At 43.1% G+C, this 24,392-nt stretch overlaps 1 protein-coding gene across 1 annotated transcript in view; it reads left to right on the top strand.

Moving 5' to 3' along the window:
• Positions 1 to 893: 893 nt before the first annotated feature.
• The window catches only part of DDX1 (DEAD-box helicase 1), a 38,673-nt gene continuing 15,174 nt past the window's right edge, over positions 894 to 24,392 (top strand). Inside the window, exons 1-15 of the mRNA XM_090031846.1 lie at positions 894 to 983; positions 7,078 to 7,129; positions 8,397 to 8,460; positions 10,050 to 10,079; positions 10,272 to 10,368; positions 11,639 to 11,686; positions 14,334 to 14,417; positions 14,698 to 14,781; positions 15,169 to 15,245; positions 17,581 to 17,653; positions 17,752 to 17,828; positions 20,181 to 20,295; positions 21,205 to 21,343; positions 21,955 to 22,015; positions 22,915 to 23,013. Coding sequence (XP_089887972.1) covers positions 968 to 983; positions 7,078 to 7,129; positions 8,397 to 8,460; positions 10,050 to 10,079; positions 10,272 to 10,368; positions 11,639 to 11,686; positions 14,334 to 14,417; positions 14,698 to 14,781; positions 15,169 to 15,245; positions 17,581 to 17,653; positions 17,752 to 17,828; positions 20,181 to 20,295; positions 21,205 to 21,343; positions 21,955 to 22,015; positions 22,915 to 23,013 — 1,116 coding nt within the window. The 5' untranslated portion in view covers positions 894 to 967. The remainder of the gene's footprint in view (positions 984 to 7,077; positions 7,130 to 8,396; positions 8,461 to 10,049; positions 10,080 to 10,271; positions 10,369 to 11,638; positions 11,687 to 14,333; positions 14,418 to 14,697; positions 14,782 to 15,168; positions 15,246 to 17,580; positions 17,654 to 17,751; positions 17,829 to 20,180; positions 20,296 to 21,204; positions 21,344 to 21,954; positions 22,016 to 22,914; positions 23,014 to 24,392) is intronic.

Below are 24,392 nucleotides of genomic sequence, written 5' to 3'. Positions count from 1 at the left end.
ACAGTCCTCATGCTCACAGAGGTTTGCAGTAAAATGCACAAGGTCTGCAGCACTTTTCTCCTTTGCAGCCACAAGTCCCAATCCCAGTAGCTCTACAAGGGCATCCAGGCCACAAGAGCAGTCGCAGCAAATCCAACAGCCTTGCTAGTGCTGCCCCCGGTCAGAAGGCTCCTTGCAGCAGGCTCTGCCCAATTTTTGGAACTCGCAGCTAATTCTAGAGGCTCGTACAGCTCCGGCGGGAGCCCTGCCTGTGAGCTGAACAGGAAGTGAGGAAGCTTGCGTGAAAGAAAACACTTGAGGAGTCCTTCCGTGCCATGTCTCGTTTCTATTTAGAACCCTGCTACTGTTCACACCATATGAGAGAGGAAACAAAGGCACCACGCTGCGCGCTTGAAAACCTGTAGAAATATACCCCTTGCACAATTCCAGGATAAAATACCACGGTCAAGAAATGATGCAGGTTTCTGTTCAGGCCCAAAGCGTTCCTTGGGCCTGGGCATCCCTTCTCCCAGTGCCACCAGGCACTTCCTTCCACGCGGCATTGCTCTGACTCCTCGGCCCTGGGCATGTCCTGTGTGGATCCCAGGTGGCACCAAGGGAGAAAAAAAAACAGTGTCTAGTTCTCCTGGCTGTGGAGGGAACCAACCCCCCTCCCGGCTACAACTGCCAAAGCTTAAAAAAATAAATACGCAGCAGCCTCTTTTCACAATAGTAGGAGCCAAATGGATGGTATTTTAGAGAGGCTCCTGTATCCCCGGGGTGGGATGGGGTCAGCCCAAGGTCCAAGGGGAGCGGGGGGGGAATGTCATGCTTTCAGTGCAACTCGGGCTCCAGCTTCTGGACGAACCCGGCCGCTGAAACACCGGAACCGCCGAGTTGCGGGCGCAGGGCAGCCCGGGCGGATAAAGCTGGGGACAGGTTCACGCTTGCGCGCTGCCACGGGTCGGGGTTCGTGTGTGGCGCCATCATGGCAGCGTTCTCCGGTACGTGGGACTGGGCCGGGCCGGGCAGGGCCGGGGCGGGGGAAAGGAGTGAGAAGCGCAGATTAGTGGGGCGGGGGGCGTCTCGCCGTATGGCTGCAATAACCCGGGCCCGTAAGGGCCCCCCGGGAGCAGCCCGAGCGCGGGGCCTGCCGAGCGGTGACGTAGAGGCGCCCCTCCCCCGCGGGCCCTGTGTGACAAGGCGCCTGCAGCTGGTGCTTCCGCCTCGGCCGGCTCCCGAGCACCCCCTGACGCGGCTCGGGCAGTTTCAGGGGCTCTGGGAAGGGCTTTCGTGCGCCCTCCTCGCCCCCGGGCAGATAGCCAGACTGTTTTCAACCTTCTCCGCACTTCGGGGTCGTTGTGTAGTTCAGGCAGCGGCGGGCACAGGGCAGGAGTGGCTGGCTGTTGCTGCAGCTCCTTGTCACAGCACCTGCCCAGTCGTGCCCTGCATGCGGTGGGACTAGGGGTGCCAAGTTTGACTGAAGTTATTCTGGGAGATTGGTTTCCCCCCCCCCCCATTATATCATTTTCTTAAAATATTCTATTAAAATCTGCTGGATTGCTTTCAGTATCACCTGGAAATGTATGCAGATTCCAGCCAGTTCATGGATTCTGATATTGGAAAAGGCTTAGTGTGTCTGTCCCTACTGCTATATTTGCACTCTGATTGGCTGCCTCAGCAGCCAGTTGGAGTGCTCTGGACAGAGACACATGACGGAGCGCCAGCATGACAGCAGGGACTGAGTGGCCCTTCTTGGAGGCAGAGGGAGACAGCAGGGACTGGAGTGCTGCCATGACAGAGCAGTGGAGGCAAGGCCCGGCTGTTTCTTGGAGGCAGAGGAAGTACGGGGTGGTGGCCATGCCCCGCCTTGCGTAGCAGAGCACCGCCATAACAGGAGGGATGGGCTGGAGCTAGTGGACAGGCCAGCAGCACTGGCCTTGGCTCCCCCGCTCTGCTGCTTGGAGCCAGGGGCTGGAGCTCCCTCCTTCCTCCCAAACAACAGCTGGTAGGGAGGGTGACTTGGTGGGGGGGAGAGAAAGGGAGGGGAGCAGGGTGACCAGTGTCTGTGTCCTGCTGCAACTACCACTGCAGTCACAGGCCTGGCCTGAAGCAGGGGGGCCTGGCCCCGGCCCTGGCCCAGACTCAAGGCAGGAGGAAGGAACTGGATGTAGGCCTCTGTCCCTGCCCCCCCTTCCCTCATCATTTTTGACAGGCAATATGCTAGTTCATATATAGTAAGGCCTGAAGGGACCTTGGAAGTTCATCAGGTCCAGCCCCTTGCACCAAGCAGGAAAGACAGCTGGGGTCAGGTGACCCCAGCCAGATGCCTGTCTAGTTTCCTCTTGAAGATTTCCAGAGTAGGTGATTGTACCACCTCTGGAGGTAGCTTATTCCACAGCTTATTCCATGTCAGTAGTGAAGTAGTTTTTCTTAATGTTGAGCCTGAAACGGTCTTCTTGGAGTTTGTGACCGTTACTCCTAGTTTTTCCCAAGGGTGTCCTGGTGAATAGTTGTTCACTGAGCCCTTAATGTATGCCTCTGCTGTAATAGTAATTTTCTACCAAGTCCCCTCTCAGCCTTTTTTTTTTTCAGGCTGAAGAGTCCGAGATCCCTCAGGATTTTCTCGTATGTCAGTCGGGGAGGGTTGGCAACCCTAGGTGAAACGCAGGCCTGTGCATGGGCAGGGTAACAGGAGCTCTCTGCTGAGGTGTGCAGCTCACCAGCAGCACAAATTCTTAGTGCTGCCACTCCTTACAGTTTTAGGTCTTTAGGTCCCATATCTAGAGAAGAGGTCAGAGAGCTTTCTCCTGTGTTGTGAGTGTTTTGGGGCATCCTAGGTCCTGGTGACTTCTGGGTCACAAAGAAATGGCTGCAATGTTAGTCAAAGAATCAAATGAAAAATAAGCAAGAAGCTTCAAATGCGCATGTGTTCAGTTGATAGATTAGCTGGAAGAAACCATTCAGGAGAGACCCACCCATGGTGCTGTAAGGCTACTCTCATTCTAGAGATTGCCCTGTTGGAGCTGGATGAGATGGTACTACTAACTCGTTACACTGACTGTACGCATTGCAGTACCACATGCTTATGTGTTTGCTTGGGTCCTGCATGGTAGAATCAGGGAAATCCATTGTCAAACCATTGTCAAAACTGTGCAGTCTTCCCTGACACAACACAAGGACATAATGCCCTAACCTGCCACAGGTAAAGCAGGGGACCATGGTGGCCAGTGTCCTGCTGCTGTAAAGGTTTTTAATGCACGTTCAAGATCCCAGGAAGAAGGCCGTGCCTGTCTGCTGTAGAGGAAGGCAAAAAAAAAATAAAATCCCTGTAGTCAATACCAAGCTAACAGTAGGACCAGGGGTTGGCAAAATATAGCAGGGTGGATCCGGCCCCAGCAGTTCCTTCGGTCCTGCCCAACCCAGGCCAGGATGTCCAACGGTGCTCGACATGTCTGCTGAGATCGGAAGGAGCATCAGTGCCCAACACAGGCTGCAGGGCAGGACCTGATGCTGGGCACCTCTGGACAGGGGCCCAGCAGAACTGGCTGCGTTCTCAGAGCTGCTGCTCCCAATCACCCCTTCTGCCTGGTGTCTCTGCTACAGCCCCCATTGTGTGGCTCCCACCCAGCATTTGCCACTCAATGTAACCCGCAGGGCCCTGCCTAGCCTGTATTCTCCCTCCCTCCAGCCCAGGCTCTCCACTGCTCCCCACTTTGGTTGTGGCTTTGCCACCTACCTAGCCCCAACCCACTGCCAAGCTCCTGGTTCTACTCAGCCCTTTATCATCCCCAGTGCAGAGCTATGATCCACTGCCTGCAGAACCAGCACCTGTCACAGGGGCACGCAGGTAGGAGCGTGCGGGATCGTGGCTCTGTCCTGAGCTGCAGCTGGTAAGGTGGCACAGATGGGCAGGGAGCAGGGCAGGCACATGGGGCCGAGGCTGGGATCCCAGACTAAGTAGTGGCAGCCTGTGGAACCCAAACAGTAAGCAGTGATTTCATGGCTGATGGGACTGGGCTTCAGGGGCTGAAGGACCCCAGAGCCTACAGAATGCAAGGGGTTCCTGCCAGCTCTGCAGTCCCAGAGGGGGCTTGGCTCTTTCTGCAGGCACCTTGACTCCTGACATTCCATGGAGCAAAGCTTTAGCCCATCCTGAACAGTGCCTGGAGAGATACCTAAGCAGGTGCCATTTTCAGCCCCTGGGCATGATTGGAAGGAGCCAGGGATGGTAACAAAAGGGCTAAGTGGAAGCAGAAGCTTGGCAGTGGGTCAGGGTTTGGGAGACACCAGAACCACCACCAAGGTAGGGTGCAGCGGAGGCACTGAGCTTCAGGGAGACAGTGCAGGCTGGGCAGGGCTGTGCAGGTCACATTGGGCGGGAAGTGCCGGGTGGGAGCTGCACAGTGGGGGCCATGCTGGAGACTGCACATTGGGGTCAATTGGGAGAAGCAGCTTCATGAATGCAGCTGGTTGCTGCCGGGCACCTGTCCTGCAATCTTGGTGTCTGCGGGGCAATTGGCCTGGGCCCATATTGGGGGGACTAGCGTCCAGCCAGGAAGATGAAATGACACCACTTAGGGATTTTTGGTTAGCTGTTGCTGCCAAAGCAGGGGTGCCGTGGATGGAAATTCTGACTGAGCACACAGCAGCTCACCAAAACTCCCTATGTGGCCTGCAGGCCCAAATAATTGCCCACCCCTGGTAAGACTAACCTGAACAGTCCTTCCTGACCTGAAGTCTGGTGATCTGTTAGAACCTGCGCAGAGGGGCAAGACCCTCTAGGTAGGAACAGCCTCTGAGTTGAAGTTTCTCAGGCACAGCCAACACCCAAGCCCAAGGGAAGGCTTAAAAAATATTCCTAACACGTGTAGTAGCATGGGGAAAGGAAGATCTATTCTCTTGTCTTTATGGCAGCCATTCAGGTATTTGAAGGCTGCTATCATATCTCTATATTAAGCACTTTTTCTTCAAGCTGAACGTGCCTGTTTTCTTCAGTCTCTTCTCAGGTGACGTGCCTTTCAAGCCCTTTCTTGATCATTCTCATTGCCTGCCTCTGGACCCTCTCTAACTTCTTCATATACTTTTTAAAATGTGGACCACAAAACTGCACACAATACTCTAGACAAGGCCTAACCAGTGCAGAGTGGAGAGGCACTCTCACCACTTCTGTCTTGCATTTAATGCTTTCATTGACACATCCCAAAGCTATATTTGCCTTTTGCGCAGCTGCATCGCACTGCAGATTCATAGCAAGTATGTGCTTCACCAAGACTCTTTTCATTAGTGCTGCCATCCAGCCAGGTGTCACCCATTTTGTATTTTTATTTTTTGATTATTATTCCCGAAGTGTAGCACCCTGCACTTGTCAGCATTGAACTTCATCCTGTTGGCTTTAGCCCATTTTGCCAGTCTGTCAAGATCTTTCTGGATTGTGCTTCCATCCACCAGTGTCTTCATAATGCTTTCCAGTTTCATTTATCTCCAAGTTCTTTAAGCCTGAATATATTGCATACTGAATTGAAGTAACTGATAGACTTAGATATTTTGTGCCAGTAGCATGGAAGTATAAGCAAAAGTAGAAGCTGAGGGTATTTTACTTAGCTCTAGGATACAAGACACAAGAATTGTTTCTTTTTGAGCATTAAAAAGCATGAGAACTGTATTATCCCTTCTGATGACCTGAATCTAAGAAGATGTTGGGAAATACTCTCTTATTCAAATATCACTGCACAATGGTGTTAAGCCTAGTTAGAGATAGATAGTATTTAAAATATAGGTAGCATTGAGAGGAGGGAGCATTTGGGGCTGTTTGATCATCAAAGTTGGTGCAGTGCAAGGTCTGATTATCCTTAGTTTCAGTGTAGAGATCTCTTACCTGCTGGTTTTCAGTCTTAGAAAGTTTAAGCGTTTATGTCTACAGGATTTGGCCTAGGGCAGCTCTCTGCATTGTGGTCCAGGAGCCGAAATGTCATGCTGACAGCATAATACAATCAGCTGGCTTGGTTAGGGTCCTGGCTCCCATTTCCGCTGCTGAGCAATAGGAGCAAATGCTGCAGCTGGCAAAGGGAAGAGAGCTTAATTCATCCATCAGTTTACAATATTAATATGACAGTATTCTTCAGAGCATTGATGTTTGTGCAAGCTATGATTTCTGGGTCCTAACAGCAGAACTGAATTCTTTGAAATCCTCTGTAGCAGAGCTAGAAGGGACTGAAAGCTATAGTAAAGAATCTCTTTCAGTTGGCTGTTTGGTGTTTGTAAACTGACTGTAACTGTGTCTTTGAGTTTGTGATGAGGAGAGTTAGGAGGTAAAAGGAACAGAGTAAAGACTGTGTGTTAGGGAAACTTTTGCTTTATGTGGATGGGCTTAAAAAACTGCTTGGGATGGAAGACTGAATATAGCACTTATTTTCACTAAATCAGTGCTCTGTAAACATTTGTATGCTTTAGGTATTCTTTAGTAGCAGCACTCCTAGTCTGGCATCCTGGCACTTCCAGTGCCTGCCAAAGTGAGACTGGGGGTTCTTGTATGATATACTGCTGATTTTTTTCCTTTTCCTCTGTAGGGAACAAGGAAGCCTTTTTCTTTTTTTCTTGAGATGCTTTATTGGACTTAGTGTCTGAATTTTCTATATGGTTAGTCCAATAAATCAAAAGAATCCTCTTGGTCTTCTCCTATTCCTTTTACCATCATGGCTATAACAACACTCACATCAGCCCTCCACCCATACTTGTTCTCTTGGGAAATTTAATTAAATGTCAGTTGTGGATAAAATTAACATTTTAAGAGTAGGGAGAGCTGAACTCTGCATTTCAATATGGAGTTTCATTGGATGTGCAAATACATCTCCGTCACTGGGAAGAATCTGAGCAACTGGTGCTCATACTCTTACCATGCTATTCATTCACCTGACTCCTCTTCTGTTGTTATGTCTGCATTCACCAGAAGCTATCAATGTGCAGAAAAAGAACAGACAGACAAAAATGTACCCATAAAATGTTTTGTTTTGCAACCAACTGGGGAGCTGGCATTTAGAAACAATAATTTTAAACTGTGTTGAGGTTTCTAATATATATTTGTTTGTTTTCTTACAGAGATGGGTGTTATGCCAGAAATAGCTCAAGCTGTAGAAGAGATGGACTGGCTGTAAGTATAAGCACTTAAGGGGCATGTCTATGTGTGCAGTTAATGGGAAGCAATAAACTCCAGAGCTTTTTGCTCCCAGGCATGCCGTTTAAATGCGTCTGGAACTGCAGCATGTTGAGCCAGGTTGGAGGCCTGGGGGGTCAGTCTGCCAACCTGGGAGTGTTTCCTTCCCGGCCCCCTTCCCAGCTCAACAATGTGTTGTGGAGGGGCTGGCTGGAGCATGAGGGGGTTCCAGTGCAGGGCTAGCTGACAGGCAGCCCCTGCACTGAAGCACCCTTGTGCCCCAGCCAGCCAGGCCAGTGTCTATGCATGTGCTGCTGCAAAGTAAAAAAACAAACAAACAAAAAAACCCCAAAACCTCTATGGCAGGACAGTACTTGTATTTACAAGTACTATCCTGCTGCAGAGTTGATTAGTTTACTGCAGCTTAACAGGGGCTCATGTATAAACAGGTAACATTTACTGCAGAGCTAATTAGCTACCTACAGTAAAAATCTCATGTAGATGTGCCTGAGTTAAGGTTTTCTGTTAACTTTCTTTTCCCTTACGTATTAATGTATAACTCAACTTTCCAAAATACCAGTTTCTGTATTTGTTTGAAAGCAGAGATGCATATCCAGCCCTTTATCCATGGTAAGACTTAACTCCTTACCATGTGTGACTGAAAAAGCCAACAAATAAGTGTAGACCTAGTCAAGTCAGGAAATTCAAAGCAAGATTTTGATTGTAGCTTGTATCTTGGTTCCTGGTCTTTAAAAAGCTCTGTGCACTCAGCTTCATTGCATTTATGATCAGCTTCTTAAACCAGTAGTATGATTTAACCACTACAGAAAGTGGTTTCCAAGCTGTAGTTTGTGAATTTCTGATGTTTCATAGAGTATTTTATGGATTGTCTCATTCTGCTGCCAAAAAGTTGTCTGGTTTCATGAGTTTGGTTTGTCCCTGCTTCCCAATACTAATTGAGTTATTCAGAACTAAACTGATCAGTTAAATACTTCATTTCAACATCTGCTTTAAATCAAAGTTAAGAATGTTATCTGTAGAGATCCCATAGAATACATCTCTTGAATACATTTCTTGCCTATATAAACAGAAATGCGGTCATTTGTTTATTTGGTATGTATGCTTCGGGATATTGGCTAAACTGTTGTTATGATCTACGTTTACTTTAAATAGTAATTCAGAATTCTGTCACATACAATAGACTAGCTCTTTAGCCTATGGCATTGTTTGAGTTTTAATCTAAAGTGTTTTTTTCCTTTGCTAGTCTCCCCACAGATATTCAAGCTGAGTCTATCCCCTTAATTCTAGGAGGTGGCGATGTCCTTATGGTACGTATGCTAATAGTTATTGTTTAAGACGTATGGGCTTTGTTTCTGACATTTTAAATTAAGTGTTCACAAATTAGGTTGTTCAAGCCGTAGTTTGGAGCAAGTTTTGCGAAATTTTAGTCACTGCACTTGTAACTGTTTCCAGAATGTACTATACAAGAGTGTTTTACTGAAACAAGATGTAACTGCCTTGAATTTATTAATGCATTGGTCTATTTTTATTAAAAATCAATAATGATATAGTATAAATTAATTATCGCAGTCCTGGAACCAAGAGTTCTAGTTTTTTGTATGTCTTTTTATCTCAGTACTCTCACTTAATGTTAAACAGGTAAGGGCCAGTTACATCATTAGTTATGTTGGCTTTTTATTGTCAAATGGGCATCAAAGATACAGGCTTGTACTGTATGAGTTCTTAGAAACCTAAAGAAAAAATAAAAATAACTAATATTGCAGTTGATTTCTAATGCACCTATATTCTCTTTCTCTGGGGTTTCCTCTTGTAAGTGTTCAAATTGACCTTTAAATTAGTCGAGAGCAAGATTGTAAATTGTTTTAAATGTGTACAATTTTAAATGACTTGGAGGAGTAAGTTCTCATTTAGATGGCAAAATAGCACAGTTATTTCTAGTAAGTTAAATTGTTTTTTTACAGTTCATGTGTGGTCCCTTCTGAAAGGCTATGATTTACAAATCTACTGTAGTTTTCATCCCTTAGAATTCCAGAACATCCCATGAACTACATTCAGATGGTACATTAATAATGAAAAGTTGCCACCTCTGGTGGAGAGTGGAAGATGAACGAAAAAAAATATTCAGTGTGCTGGGTTAAAGTGGCAGGAAAAAATACAGCAACAATCAAGCATCCTCTGATGAAGGAATCTTTCTGTTGACTATTGCCCCTCAGCCTGGAGCTTTCTCAGCTGCACATTGCAGTTATGTTTGCTTTCTATCATAGTGGGTCTGCATAGCAGCGAGCAGTGCCGAGCTGTACCTTGTACATCACCAAGGAAAGCTGGAACTGACTTCCATTCAGGCCCAATGGCTGATGTGTAGGGAAACCTGTTCATCCAGGTTTGTCTATATGGATGCAACCCAGAGAACTTAAAACATTCAAATGGGAAAGAAAAAGGATGAGATAATCACAGAACCCAAAAGACTTAGGGGAACTGCAAGGGATTCACAGACACCATAGCCAGAATACAGTTTTAGGCCAAGTTTTTTAACTGAAGGACCAGACAATAAAGGAGAAAACTAACTGAACAAAAGGAAGAGTGACTATAAGGTACAGAGGAAATTCAGATCACATTTGTAAATTATTTAAAATTGATGCAACTTTCAAATTAACACACTGAAACATTTAAAGTATGTAAATGAGGCCTTACCTGGCTATCTTGCAAAGTGAGTTGCTTGTGCTCTTCCTCCTTGCAATCCTTTATGGATGGCTATAGCAGTGCTATTTTATTGACCTGCTGTAGGCAGATATAGTAAAGGCAAAAGTAAAATGTAAAGTATGGTAGAATTTTAAATGTTGCTCTTTAACTGCTGTAATTTAAATTCTAAAACATGTTTAATTTGTTTCCAACATAGGCTGCAGAAACAGGGAGTGGAAAGACTGGTGTAAGTATTGTATTTAATTAATGTATTTTAAAAAAAAAAAAAAAAAAAAAAAAAGCAATAAGGGGAAGAGGGTCTGTATGCACGCAGTTCTAATGATAAATACAATGGCTTATTCCAAACACCTGATTCTAAAAAATTTCATAACATAAAATATAAGTATAAAAATGTGGAAATAAAATAACTTTGTTTTAGGCTTTCAGCATTCCAGTTATCCAGATTGTTTATGAAACACTGAAGGACCAGCAAGAAGGCAAGAAGGGGAAAGCAACCATCAAAACTGGTGGGGCTGGTAAGTCTTTGTACTTAAGGTTGTAATTTTTTATAAAATTAGGAATGCCATTGGACTAACGTACAAAACTTGGAACTGAACATTTAAAAAAATCTTTAACATAATATTGCTTCAGTTTTAAATAGATTTTGGATTTTAAATGTTTATGAAAAGGGATGTTTTATACAGTATGTAGATAGTTAAAGAGGTGATTGGAGCTGTTGCAGTAGCTTTCAGATTCCAGTTAAAATTGGAGTCTGTTGTATGGTGATGCTTTTGCATGGCATCTAATGCAGAGATGCTTTAGTTAGCTGCATGTGTGTTTAGCTTTGGAAAGAAAAGCAGTATAGTTATACTAGGGACCTAAAGTCCCTTCTAGACATGCTCTTAATATAGGCGGTGCACTTCTTTGCCTTAGAATTGTTTCTATATATTGGTATGATTAACTTAAAAAGCTGAAAATCTTGGTTTTTATAGGTTTCAGGAATATGCGACTATAGGTACGGGCATGCATACATTTGGAGCCATTTTAAAGGGGGAATTTTTCAATAGGGAGATGCTGATTGGGATTGCCACAGTGGCTCTTCAATTCTAACAGTTATGTGCACAGGCCAGGGTAAATACAGATGGAGAAAAACTGTTCCAGGTTGAACCCTGGATAAAGCAGTATTAAAGTGAAGCTTATTGGATACATGAAATATTGTTCCTAGCTTGTGCGTACACGATTGTTAGAATGGAACAGCTGCTGCACATTTTGAAGAAAGAGTTTCCTCTTCCATTTTGAAATGTCTCCACATGGATGTGTGCGTCTCCATGTTGTTGTCTTCTGAAAGATGCATTAAAATAAATAGCATTCTAGTCAATAGCTTAATTCAGTACAAATCGTCTCCAAACAAATACAGATTATATAAGAGTAATCGTTGCGAATGTCTTGCTTTCAAAATATCTTGAGAACACTTGTATTTTCCTTAATACTAAACTCATCTAGTGTGATCATGTACCATAGACTGTACAGCCCCTAGTTGCTTGAAGCGTAATTTGATACAAAATCCAGAACATTATGTTCTAGATGTCCTCTGAAGGCTTACTCATGTTCCCAGCTTTAAAGTTACCCTTATATCTGAAATTAGGCCTGCCAGCTTAACTCAGTCTTGAAACCTTTCATTTCCTACAACGTGTATCCAAAATATTTATCATATTACATGTTGCTTGCAACTCATGTGGATTCTTAACTTCAGCTGTTCTTATTTTATTGGTTTAATGTCCTTTTCCTGCTATCTCTTTTAAATAGTGCTCAACAAATGGCAAATGAACCCATATGATAGAGGTTCAGCTTTTGGTAAGTTATCTTAAAACTGTTATGTGAGTAATAAATTTGAATCTTTATAATGTAATGTGTAAATATAGGGGCTTAGTTCTGAGTACTGTTCAACAGTGTTGACTACTTACATGAGAGATTTGTAGGGTCTTAACCAGTCTCATCCAGTCTTGGCACTGGGACTAAAGTGTCATCTGTGTGTACGTGGCTTATTTATTGAAAACTATTTGTTCTCAATACAAATTTTTTGTAAATACATGGAAGAGCATCAGTTTTGCACAGTTAGGCCCCTGGCAGACATTACATTTATCACCCTATTAATGAGTTGAGTGATGAATTTTGACATAAATTACTTGAATGTATGTTCTCACCAAATGAAAATGGCAAATGAGCTGCAAAAGTGGCAAAATAACCTCAGAGAGATTATTTCTTGAATGTAGAATGTCTTTGTAGCTCATTTATATAGTGCTTCAGTTTCAGTTATGGCATATTACACATCAGGTGGTACGGCTTCCTTGGGTTCTCCAGTATCCCCGGGATACACTGCTTCATCTTCTCACCCCGCACCAGGGTTGTCAAACACAACTTAAAGCTGCCTGTAGACAGCAGCAGAGGGTGGGGCATGCTCTTCACTCTAGTGAAATCAGCAAATGATACAGCCCTGGCTGCTGTCACCAGTCAGGGGCTGAAATCACAGTGCCTGCAGTCCCAATAATAGGTACTGTGGTATTAAGTTGCTTTATATATTGCATTTTTTACATAAGGTACAATCACTTTATATTCCAGTATTTACCTCCCCTAGAGATTATGCCAGATATTGGTTTGGTATAACTTTAAACTGATCTCTGTGTTCTTAAAGCCATGCTTAACATGGAATGCTTTTGAAAAAAGGACTATGACAGAATTCTGTATGCCTAGGAATACATTGTTGGTATAAACAGTGTTTCCAGCAGAATTCTTCTAGAAAGGAGTGTTAACAAATGTTTAATCTTGCTTTTCTATAAATGTTGGTGCAAAATTGGGTGAACTTGCAATTAGACATACACTGATACATTGGTCTGTTATTGGATCAGTACCGATTTATAAAGCAAACTGGCTGTATCAGATATCAGGCCGATAATTTGGCCAATAAATGTCTGTGCTGCGTGCAACTGCAGCGCAGTACTCAGACAGCAAGGAACAAAGCCAGCAGTGTGGAGAGCTGCCTCTAGGTGGTACATCGGGTGTGGGGGGGAGGTGGGGAGCAGATCAACACACCCTGCAGAGAAGGAGGGGGTGGAGCTGTGGCTCTTGGTGGGGAGGGAGGTGGCTTCTGCCTCTGCTTGCAGCCCGGGGGGTCAGAGCAGGCTGCAGTCGCAGTGTGAGCCAGGGCTCTTTTTGGTGGGAGCTGGGCTCAGAGTGGGTGCCAGTGGCACTGGGAAGATGCTGCATCCACCCCAGATTTCACCACCGCACCGCTGTCAGTGCCACAGCCACCCAATGCCGCCGTGGCTGTTCCTGGCACATGGGTAGGGGTGGGGGTAGGGATGGAACATTAAGCTGGTGCTGCACTGGATTGCTGGCAGCAGCGCTGGGAGTGAAGCAGCGACAAAACTTGGGGTGGATGTAGCATCCTCCGAGCGCCACCAGTGCCTCCTCCGAGTCCCAGCTGCAGCCTGTCCCATCCTGCACAGATCTGGGGGACAACCCCCCCCCCCCATGCCCTCCTGATGCCCTCCTGGGGTGCAAACAGTAGCAGGAGATGCCCTTCCCATAAGCCGCAGCTCCAACCACCTTCCCACCCCACCCCACCTGTGCAGTGTCTGTCCCCTCCCTCACCACAGGGGATGTTGATTGGCACAACACCAGACATACCAGCTGGAGGCAGCTGCATCAGAAATTGGATCTATATCGGCTGATATGCTTCCTTAAATATCAGCTATCAGTATCAGCCCCAAAAATTTGTATCGGTGCACCCCTACTTGCAATGAAACCTTTCCAAAGATGAATATTGTCATTGTTAATTATTTTTCTTCCACATCCTTGAAGCTGTATGCATACTTGTACCTTTCCAGATCTGCACTCCGTTGTGCAAAGTGGTGGTAAACTGTGCTTATTTTAAATGTCATTAGAAGAGAAATCTAGTTCAAACACTGAAGGAACAGACATTAAGTATGCAATCATAAAAAAAGTAGGGCTGGAAGGATGCTCAGAGTATCATTTAGCCAGCCCCCTACACAAGGCAGGTTCATTCCTGTCTAAACCATCCTAGACAAATTTTGTCTAATCTCTTCTTAAACTTTTCAAATAATGCTCTCTCACAACTAGCAGGCACAATGCCCAAAACATCAATAATGGCTTAACTTGCCACAGGTAAAAGCAGGGGAGCAAGGGCATCATCAGTGTCCTGCCACTCCAAAGGCAAAAAGGAGTGTTAAAATATGCTGATAAGATTTGAGAAAGAGGACCTCACTGCATTGGAGCTTTGCTTCTTCCTCCAGCTGTTGAACTGCCCTCCCCAGTTTTCACCTGCTCTGGGCCGCAGAGTTCTTCTCCATGGTTATTCACCTTTTATTTGGTAGCAACAAAGGATGAAATTGGATTCAAACTGGGTCAGAATTTTTACAGGTACACTATTAAGACGCACATTTTTTGGATGACTACCCTTAAAATATTTTGTTTTGTTCAGCAATTGGTTCTGATGGTCTCTGTTGCCAAAGTAGAGAAGTAAAGGAATGGCATGGGTGCAGAGCAACCAGAGGAGTGACTAAAGGTAAGCATAACATTCTAATTAATCTGTTTTAGAAAAGTTTAACTTTCTGACATATAGATAATTGACTTTGTCAACCTTGTTTTTCTTTTGTTAGTTTTAACTTGTCTATAGTCAGAAAAGTCTTTGAGCAGAAGCTAACTTTTTATATATTTTTGTTTTTTTAAACTCTCTTAAAAAAGGAAAAACTTTATTTTCCCTCCTCAAATAAGCAAATTTAACCATTTTAACTGAGCTTGAATCAGAATGTTTCATATGTACTTACTCTTCTTAATTCTTTTAGGAAAATACTATTACGAAGTATCCTGTCACGATCAGGGCTTGTGCAGAATTGGTTTCTCCACCATGCAGGCTTCATTAGATTTAGGTGAGTTAACTCTTAATAAGAAAACTCTGACACCCAGCTGGCCTGCAGCAGTCACTGCAATGGAGGACTGCTACAGTCTTGTTGCAGCCTTGCAAACAGGAAGGCTGCCTGAGGAGTAAACTCTGCTCCTCTGTTTTTCATTTCAATAAGGGGCTAGGAGTGTTTAATGCAAATGAGCTAAGACCAGAAACAAAGCATTGTTCTGCTATCTAAGGCATGGTGTTAGAGTAGAAGAGGACTCTAAAGATTGTGTGGGATTGAGTATTGCATGGTGTGATAGTAATACAACAGTTTTGAGAGAGACACAGTATAGCCAATGGTAAATGGAAAAGTATGAACTATGACCTTCAACCCAGATTAAAACTGTTTATGTTGCTTTGATTCTAGGCACTGACAAATATGGCTTTGGGTTTGGTGGAACTGGAAAGAAGTCTCATAACAAACAATTTGACAGTTATGGTGAGGTGAGTTTCAGTTGCTTATTGCAGGGGCTTTCAAACTTTTTTTTAACAAGTGTACCCTTTCTGCCTCAAAGTTTCAGCTCATGTACCCCTTTTATATTAAAATTATTTGGGGGAACTGGCACACGCGTGCACCGCCCCCAGCAGGTAAGTCTTTGGGGAAGGAGAAAGGGCTGTGGGGGGCGGGGTAGATTCAGGGTCTCACAGTGAGGGACAGAGTGGAGCACAGATGGGGGCTGGGGTGAATGGGGCCCTGGCTGGGCTGGGTCATGGAACAGTCGGAGCCTGGGTGGCGTGTCCAAGGGCGCAGGGGGACTCCAGCTGCTGTGCACACCCCGACAGGCCCAGAGGGCGCATGGCCACCTGATCTGTGTGGGGCAGAGGCAGTTGCCACTGCGTGCTGGGCTTTATTGCTGCAGCTGTCCCAGGAGCAGTGTGATGGCTGTGCTGTGCCCCCTGCCTGCCCAGCAGTGGACTCATGTGACATCGCAGCAGTCCTGGGGCAACTACAGCAATGCACAAAGCCCAGCCCACAGTGCCCCCCAGGCCTCCACCGGGGTGTGTGCAGCAGCAGGAACACCCTCCCGCCCCCTCCGGTACCTCCTACAATCTTTTTAAGTACTCCTAGGGCAGGGGTCAGCAACCCCTGGCAAGCATGCCGAGCATGGCATGCAAAGCCATTTTGCTCAGCACACCACTGCCAGCCTGGGCACTAAGCAGCTGCTGCCAGCCACAGAGCTCAGACTGCTCCCAGCAGGCAGCTGGGAGGCTGCAAGCCATGCCGGATGCAGACCAGGCTCCATGGGCTGGCTGCAGCCGGGAGGCTGCAAACAGCTGCTCTGGGCTCTGACATGTTGGCACTCTGGCACCTTCCAAGGTAGACATTGTGGTTTTTTTCTGCACTCCGGCCAAAAAATGTTGCCTACCCCTACCCTAAGGGTACACGTACCCCCAATTGACAACCATATAGTTTCATATATAGATTCATATAGATGCTAGGGTCGGAAGGGACCTCAATAGATCATCGAGTCCGACCATTGACTTATTGTAGAATGGCATTTCGCATCCATTACATTTCTAGTTTTTAGAAATAAAGTTCTTGTATGTTGGCTCTATGCTGAGCCATATATTGCTAATCTTAGAGAGTGAGACAAAAACTGAACTTAAATCCTACAGGTACTTACACAAACCAACATTTACATTGGTTAACTAAACAGATTAGCCACCATCTAAATCTTCTGCCTAAACATAGCAATAGAGAAATATGTTTGGGATGGGGAAGAATAAACTTTGCCTCTTATCTGTGTGTGAGAGTTCAGGGGTCTTGGACTAGTTCTGAGCCTTTTCCCCCCCCCCTCCCAGTGTTGGCATGTGACTTTATATGATACCAGCCTGTCCGTATACCTTATATCCATGCCAAAGAGAGTTTTGTATCCCAATGAGCAGTAGTTAATGTGAAACAAACCCTTTATTGAATGAGTCAAAAAAGTAATCCTTGTCAGAATACTCAGTTGGATACCAGTAAATTGAAGTTGGTCAGGCCTAGCTTTTTTTCTGTTTAACTACTCAGTTTAGAATTAAATTTTATGGGGTTTTTATCAGAGCTTTTTGTTTCCTGAGTCCTGACAAAAAAAAAAAAAAATCTGTTCAAAATTAAGTAGCTTTTTTTTTTTTTTTAATTCCAGACAGCTTCAAATTTTGATTGCCCAGCTGAATTCCTGTAACTCAAACAAAAACACAACTTGAATAATTATCTTATATGGTATTGGTCAACTGTTCAAACCTTAAACTTCACAGCTTATAAGATGTAGTCACTTTTTGATTACTAATATTGAAGCACTTCATAATATTCCAAGCTTTACTAACTAGTGGTTACATTTAAGAGCTGATCAGTGCAGTTCCTTACTGGGTACATAGAGCAGCATCTTCAAGTGTGAGAGCATAGCTCTGTTATCCGATATTAAAGGTTAGGTTTGTGAAATAAATCTGAACTACAGTGCATTTCTAGTCATCACAGTCTTTCCAGATAAATTAACCAATACTTTTTTTGTGTGTTTATGATCAAATTTTATGGTATAAAATCATTATCTTATGTTTTTAAATACATTAAGATGCCAGCTTTTTCAGCTCTGGAATAATTTGGAGAGTACATATTTGTCGTGACAGGAAATAGTTTTAAAATAGAACTGAAAATAATACAGCCCAATTTTCTGAAGATACCAATACAATTAGGAAAAGGGGTCAAATAAACTATAAAAATCAATAGAATGTAAGCACTGACTTCTTTTAGGACTGTTTCAAATGAATCATATTTGCACAGTCTGTCTTCTCTTTATAGGAATTCACCATGCATGATACAATTGGATGCTATCTAGATCTAGATAAAGGGCAAATAAAGTTTTCCAAAAATGGTAAGTTCTTTCCTTTCCTTTTTTTTTTTTTTTTTTGAAAATTATAATTCATTGTACATTTCATTGAGGTTTTTTTTTTCTTTAAACTTTATTTTCAGGAAAAGACCTTGGCCTTGCATTTGAAATCCCACCACATGTAAGGAACCAAGCACTCTTTGCATCCTGTGTTTTGAAGGTAATTTTAAATGTCACAATACATATTGGTCTGAGGGTTGTTCTAGGCTTTCTTAACATGTTATTTCATAACTGTTTTTATATATCACACTTGCATACTTGCCTTCATCAGGTAAGATCCAGGGGGGGTGCAGCGGGTGGCTGTACCCCCTTTTGCATTGGACCATGCTACAGGTGCCTCTAGGGACTTCCGTAGGCCCTTAAAAGGAAGTGAAAATTCTTCTCCCTTTCTCCTGTCTCCCACCTGGTACAGTTGTTTTCCCCAGTGTCTCAGGGCAAGGGTTGTACCAGAGCTGTTTCTGTCTATCACGGTCGGGTTGCTTACAGGATGGATTCAGCTGGAGACAAGGAAAGGAGAAGTAGGGATAGGTAGGGGGGATCCTCTTTCCTGGATCTGCTCTGGGAGTAAAATGTTGCAGGTTGGGGATTACCCTCCTGCTCTACTGTTGCCGTTGTCTCCATCCTTAGATGAGCCCAACTGCAGCGCATCTTGGTTGGGATGGGCAAGAGCAGCTCTGGTGCAATCCCAGCCCCCTGAACAATGGGGGAAGCAACAGCAAGCTGGCGGGGAGTAGCAAGGGATGAGAGGGGGGATTTTCACTTACTTTAGGCAGTTTTAAAAAGTGCCTGGAGGTTTTTGAGGGTGGTTTGCTCACATTGGTGGGGAAGGAAGCAAGTAGCTAGTAGGGCTGTGTGAAGCTTCGGTCACTGATTCGATTTGGTGGAGATTCGGCCTGATTTGATTTTTTTTCTACATGCCTCAAGGTACCAAGTGGCTTGCAAATGCTGAGATGGTGGGGCGGATGGAGCATCCCACAGGAGCATGGGGGTGATCCCCAGCATGCTTGGCAGCAGACCCGGAAGTAGACCAGAAGCACTGCCAGTCCACTTCTGGGTCCCCCAGGGAATGCATGCCCCCCGCACCTCCCCAACTGGTGCCTCCTAGGTCTGGGGGGTCCCCCTGCGCACTTGGCGGCAGACCTGGAAGTGGATTGGACGTACTTATGGTCCACCTCTGGGTTTACCGCCAAGTACACAGAGGAGAGGCCCCCTCACACTCCTGTGGGATGCTCCATCTGCCACATCATTGCAGCGTTCATGAGCTGTGCCTGGTACCTTGAGGTATGTAGAAAAAACATTTTAAAGCTGTGTCTGTGGCCAAATCACTGATTCTCTGAATTGGCACTGAATCTTCAGATTCGGCCAAATCTGATCGGGGACAGTGATCTGAATCAAAGAATCGAATCGCTGTCCCCCCATTCAGGCTAAATCTGAATTGAATATGGCCTGTTTCGCACACCCCTTCTAGCTGGGGGTGCAACCATCCCTGCATTGTGGATTGCTGTTCTTGCATCCCTCCCCACCCCTATCCCTTTGGGAAATCCTGGATATACCTCTGATCTCCATTATTGTAGTTTCTTTTTTTGTAATCTTGCATCATAGCTACCTAAAATTTGCTGAAGTAGTCTACCTCAAGTGGTGGCTTTTCTAATGTAGAAGAACCAAGTTTGCAACTGTATTATATTAAGTACATAAAATGCAAACTTGTACAATGGTACAACATTAAAATTGAAAATGGGCAGAAGAGAATAAAATACAGAAGCACTTTTGTCCATCTGTTGAACTGTTAGGATGTGACGAAATGAGAGCAGTTGATAGAATATGCCTTTTATATGAAGCAAGTGGTCTAGCAAAACTAACAATTTTTAACTCTTGAGTTTTCCCTTTCAGCTATGTTCACAATCCTACTGTTACAACAGATCTATTAATACATTAATCTTCAATTATTTTCCATTTACAGACAACATGCTTTTAAATCTTTGATTAACTACTCAAAAGTGATTTAAAGAAGTGGTTCCAGTACTATTAAATTTAACATTTCATTAGTTGGGCAAAAATGTTCAATTTCATACATCCTTAATTAGAACTGGAGTGTTTTTAATAGAGAAGGATTTTAAACACAGGGCTGAAAGTTACTCTAAAACTATCTATTCTAACCTCCTGTTCAGAAACGAAGTAAAACTATAGTATTTTGCTGCAGGACAGAACACAGTCATAGTCTCCCAGTTCTTGTCAGTGTCAAAATTACTAAACCACACTCCCAGAATATGAGGGTCGTATTCACAAAAGGTGCAGATAAACAGAAATAATCTGATAACAGTGCTTATGGCTCATTTTTAGGGAAACGTATGTAAAAAGATGAATAAGCTTTACTGCTTGATAAACAGCTGAACTAATTTTTTTATCCAATTCTAGTTGTTTGTTTGAGACATTTTAACAAAAAAAAGATCTTGTTTGAAGTTACCACTACTTTCTGAAGTGACTTATGTGTATATGCATGTTTTGTTTTTAGAATGCTGAACTGAAATTCAATTTTGGTGAAGACGAATTCAAATTTCCACCAAAAGATGGTTTTATTGGTCTTTGCAAAGCTCCTGATGGTGATGTGGTAAAATCCCAGCACACAGGTAGATTTTGAAGCTTTAATATTAGGATTTCCGGACTATCAGAGTCTATTCAGAGGCTGAATAGAAGTTTTCTGTGGTTTTTTGTATGAGTACATTGCACTGGTATAACTGGTCCCAATTTTTAAATTGCTGGGGACTGTTCAATGAATTCTGTAGGAGCAAAGTTAAAGCATCTTAGGGAAAAATCTCACTTGCTGTTAATGTAGTCATAATTGCATATAAGCCAGGGCTGCTCAACTGGCAGCCCACAGGGCAGATGCAGCCTGGAAAAAGTTCACATCTGGCCCATGGGCCTCTGCTCCTGCTGCTGCCAGGATCTCTGGCTCCCATCCTCTCTAGCTTCTACTTGCTGGCCCCACAGTGGGAGGTGGGACAGGTTGGCCTAGAAAGGTGGGTGTTGGGGTTGTGGGGGTGCACACTGTCCACAGTGAGAGAATGCTACCCAAAATTTGGACAGCTTTCACATAAGCTAACATTTATGGCAAGTTGGCTGTGTATAGGGAAAATATTGAGGAATGGGCCTTTTTAACTTAAAAGGCATCAATTGCTGAAAAGCAAACCTGTTAATTATTAAGTGTTCCACTGAAGAGAAAACCAACTCCTCATTTATATGACTTTATGAAGAGTTGTCATTCCTGATTTATTTTTAAAAATTGAGCTCAAATGTGAGGTAAACATTTCTGTGTCTACCTGCTATAGTTGATAGTATTAATAGTGTTAATATGGCTTTGAAAATGTACCTTTCAAAAGGGCATTTTAACAACCATAGTAAATGAGTCACTCCGTCAGTCATATTGGCTATTAGAGATAAAGTGGTATTTTCTGCTTTTGTTTTGGGTTTGTTTGTATGTGTTTTTAAATGGGGAAAAACTAAAGAAGTCTCAAAGTATGCTGTTTTTCCTTCTTTAGGAAGTGCACAGGTGGCTCAAACGCAGAACCTTCCTAATGCTCCTAAAGCTTTAATTGTGGAACCATCCAGAGAGTTAGCAGAACAAACTCTGAACAATGTGAAACAATTCAAAAAAAATGTAGATAATCCCAAATTAAGGTAACGACGTCTCAATGTAATAACATCCAGGTTTTTTTTAAACCATCAGTCTCCATGAATGTAAGGTCATGCCTTACAGACCCTTCTTAACATTCTTAACTCTCCAGGCTACAGTGAGTGTGACCTGAGGTACGTTATGAAACAGAAATTTGAGGAAGTGTGAGTGACAGACATTGCAGGGTACATGTAAGACCTCCACTGAAATGGGGAGAAAGGGAGAGAAATTTAGTTCATCTTTCTGCTGTGAAAAAACCTAAAAACATAGTATGTTTATTAAAGGCAGACAAGGAAGTGGAATATTTTAACACGAAAACAAATGTTTAGCTACTCTGCTGTACTTGCAAATTTCTGTACAGTAAAATATATGATTAAAAATGTCTATAATAATGTTTCTTAAACTGGGGTATATAGTGAATTTCTAGAGATTACATAAGAAACAGGAATTGTAAAAAGAGTAGTGCGTGTGTATGAGGGGGGAAAAAGAATTCTGATCTTTTTAGGGAGATTGTTATACTTAGGAAACAGCATGTGACCCAGTTTTTTCACAATGACAGGTCTACAATATAAGAAATACCCTGATTTAATTAAAATTATTTATGTTTTTATTTTAGGGAATTGTTGATTATTGGTGGTGTTGCTGCAAGAGATCAGCTCTCTGTGTTGGAACAAGGTGTAAGTTGTATTTTAATAACAATTTTTTTAAATCTTGCAACACACTTCTGTTCTCTTCATCAGGGTTATAACTGAGCAAACTATTGCTAGATTACAATATTGTACAATATTATTTCTCATCCTACAGAGGAACTAACAAAACTGTTTGCCATGCATGTACTTTACTTGATGTGTATGTTAACTATTCTTTTTAATTATTCAGTTGCAGAAGACAATTTGCCTTTCAAAAACCTAAACAATTTGAAGTCTTTAGCTGAGTACTCAGTATCTCAATATAAATACATTAGTTTTCAGGTATTATGTTTTCTTTATTTAAAAAAAAACGAAGTTGGCAGCTTTTGGTGGATAGTCAGCTCTTGAATGACAAGTGTTTTGTTGTATATGACTTTTTTTTTTTTTTTAAGCACAGGATCATAATATAGTCTAAATCTGACTCTTGCCAAAAGTCTGCATCTACAATTAACTTTTTTTTTTTTTAATAAAAGGAAATCCCCATTGTTTGACAAAATTTAATGTATTTTCCATAAAACAGTATTGCCTAGAAATGCAATTGCTAATCATCCTGTAATGCTTAATGGCAGTCTGTTGTAAACTTCCCTGTTTTCATCGGGAATGGATGTCAAGCTAATGATCTAAAAGTTATCTTGTCACACTTGTCTCTCATATCCGGAAAGGGCAACTAGAGGGGAAAATCTTACTCCGCCCATATCAGTTTAGACAATTGAAGTTTGGCAAAGTTTAAATTCCTTTGGCAAAGTTCCCATTATAAGAACCTGTTGGGTTTTTTTAATGTCTGGTAGCCATTTTAAGTATATGTGATACTACTAGCTATAATTATCTACTTGAGCGCTTATGTTGAGTTTAGACGTGCTACCTACATACGCTTTTGTATTTCTCAGGTAGACATAGTTGTGGGAACCCCTGGAAGACTGGATGACCTTGTGTCAACTGGAAAGCTTAATTTATCTCAAGTTAGATTCCTGGTTCTCGATGAAGCTGTAAGTAGTACCCTTTTCAGCTTCATATTGTGTTTTGTCCTTGGTAGAGAATACTACACACGACAAGCTGATTTCCTCTTATGCATTGGGGAAAGTTTTTTCATGCCTTCACAGCAATTACATATTCAAATATATTAGCAACTGACCACCTTTTCTTGCATTTCTTGCTTAAGTATCCTGCGTATAGTTTATAAGTGTAGTCACCAACTGAAAGCCTCCATCCATAAGGCATCCAGGTTAAGCTTGGTGTATAGTTTATTCACACAAAGTTCATTTATGTTTGAAAGTTAGATGCTTTCAGCTGAAAAGTATTTTGGAGGCTATTAATTTTTAAGATGGGGGTGGGGGGTGGGGTAAAGGAAATTAATAACTGAGAAGATAGTTGGGGCACTCTCCTAATTTAAATTTCATTTGTCTGGGTGCTTGAACCCACCTCTTAATGGCTGTCCTAACCACCGAGCTGTTAAGTCATTCAGTCTGGCCTAAGGAATATTCCTCTCTGAAATACAGTAGACTCCACGGGGGGAGACTGACAGATTTTCTTTTCAGAATGCCTTACAACCTGGTAGTCACTCTTCTAGGAGGTGGAATTTGTAGGTTCAGGTCCAACAGGCAAGAGGCAGGATCTTAACTTACCCTTATCAACCACTTTCCAGGCAAGTCCCTTACCCAGTGGACTATTGTATTAAAGAAAAAAGTGTTTTGGTGGAGGGGAAGGGAGTTACTGTAACTTTTGTGTAAATGTTCCTTTCCATTGCTTTGCTTTGGAATTCTCCGGTTTCTCTTCAGATCCCTTTATTAAGAATCCCTAAATGGTTTGTTCAACCTGAAATAATATTTTCGTTTTTATCAAAAATGTCATTGTACTTTGAGCCACATTAGTGCTTTTATCTCCAAACCAAAAGAATTAAACCAAAATATTAGTCATTGGTCATTCTCAAGTCCCACTCGGAAAAACTCAAATCGAGATGTTACTTGTCCCAAGACAGGGGCGGTCTGAGTGGCGAAGCTTTTTGAAAGCTCCATCTTCTGGAAAACCTAAGTAGCCTTGTTCAACTGCTGCTTTACTTATGTAATGGGCAGCTCCCCATGCAGCATATAAGCCAAGGAATCATGCATGGAAATATAAACCACAAAAAAACTCTTGGGATGTATGAAGCCCTTGGAGCAAAGGAGACTTGGCATGATAATTAAAATATAATTCCCTATAAAAGACAGAATTACGAGAAAATATGTATTATTACTAAGGTTCAAAATACTGAAATATTTAATGCTACCTATTTAGTGACAGTGCAGTCGAGCACCAAACTTCTGGCTTCAGCATCTTCAAAAGCTTAATGTTGGTTCCAGAGTAGATGTGGGGGGGGGGGGGGGTTGGG

Source organism: Crocodylus siamensis, chromosome 1, assembly GCF_052110815.1.
Source record: "Crocodylus siamensis isolate JL-2025a chromosome 1, ASM5211081v1, whole genome shotgun sequence".
In the NCBI taxonomy this organism is placed as follows: domain Eukaryota; kingdom Metazoa; phylum Chordata; order Crocodylia; family Crocodylidae; genus Crocodylus; species Crocodylus siamensis.
The sequence above is the reverse complement of the archived record's forward strand: the minus strand, read 5'-3'. Positions and strand labels throughout refer to the sequence as shown.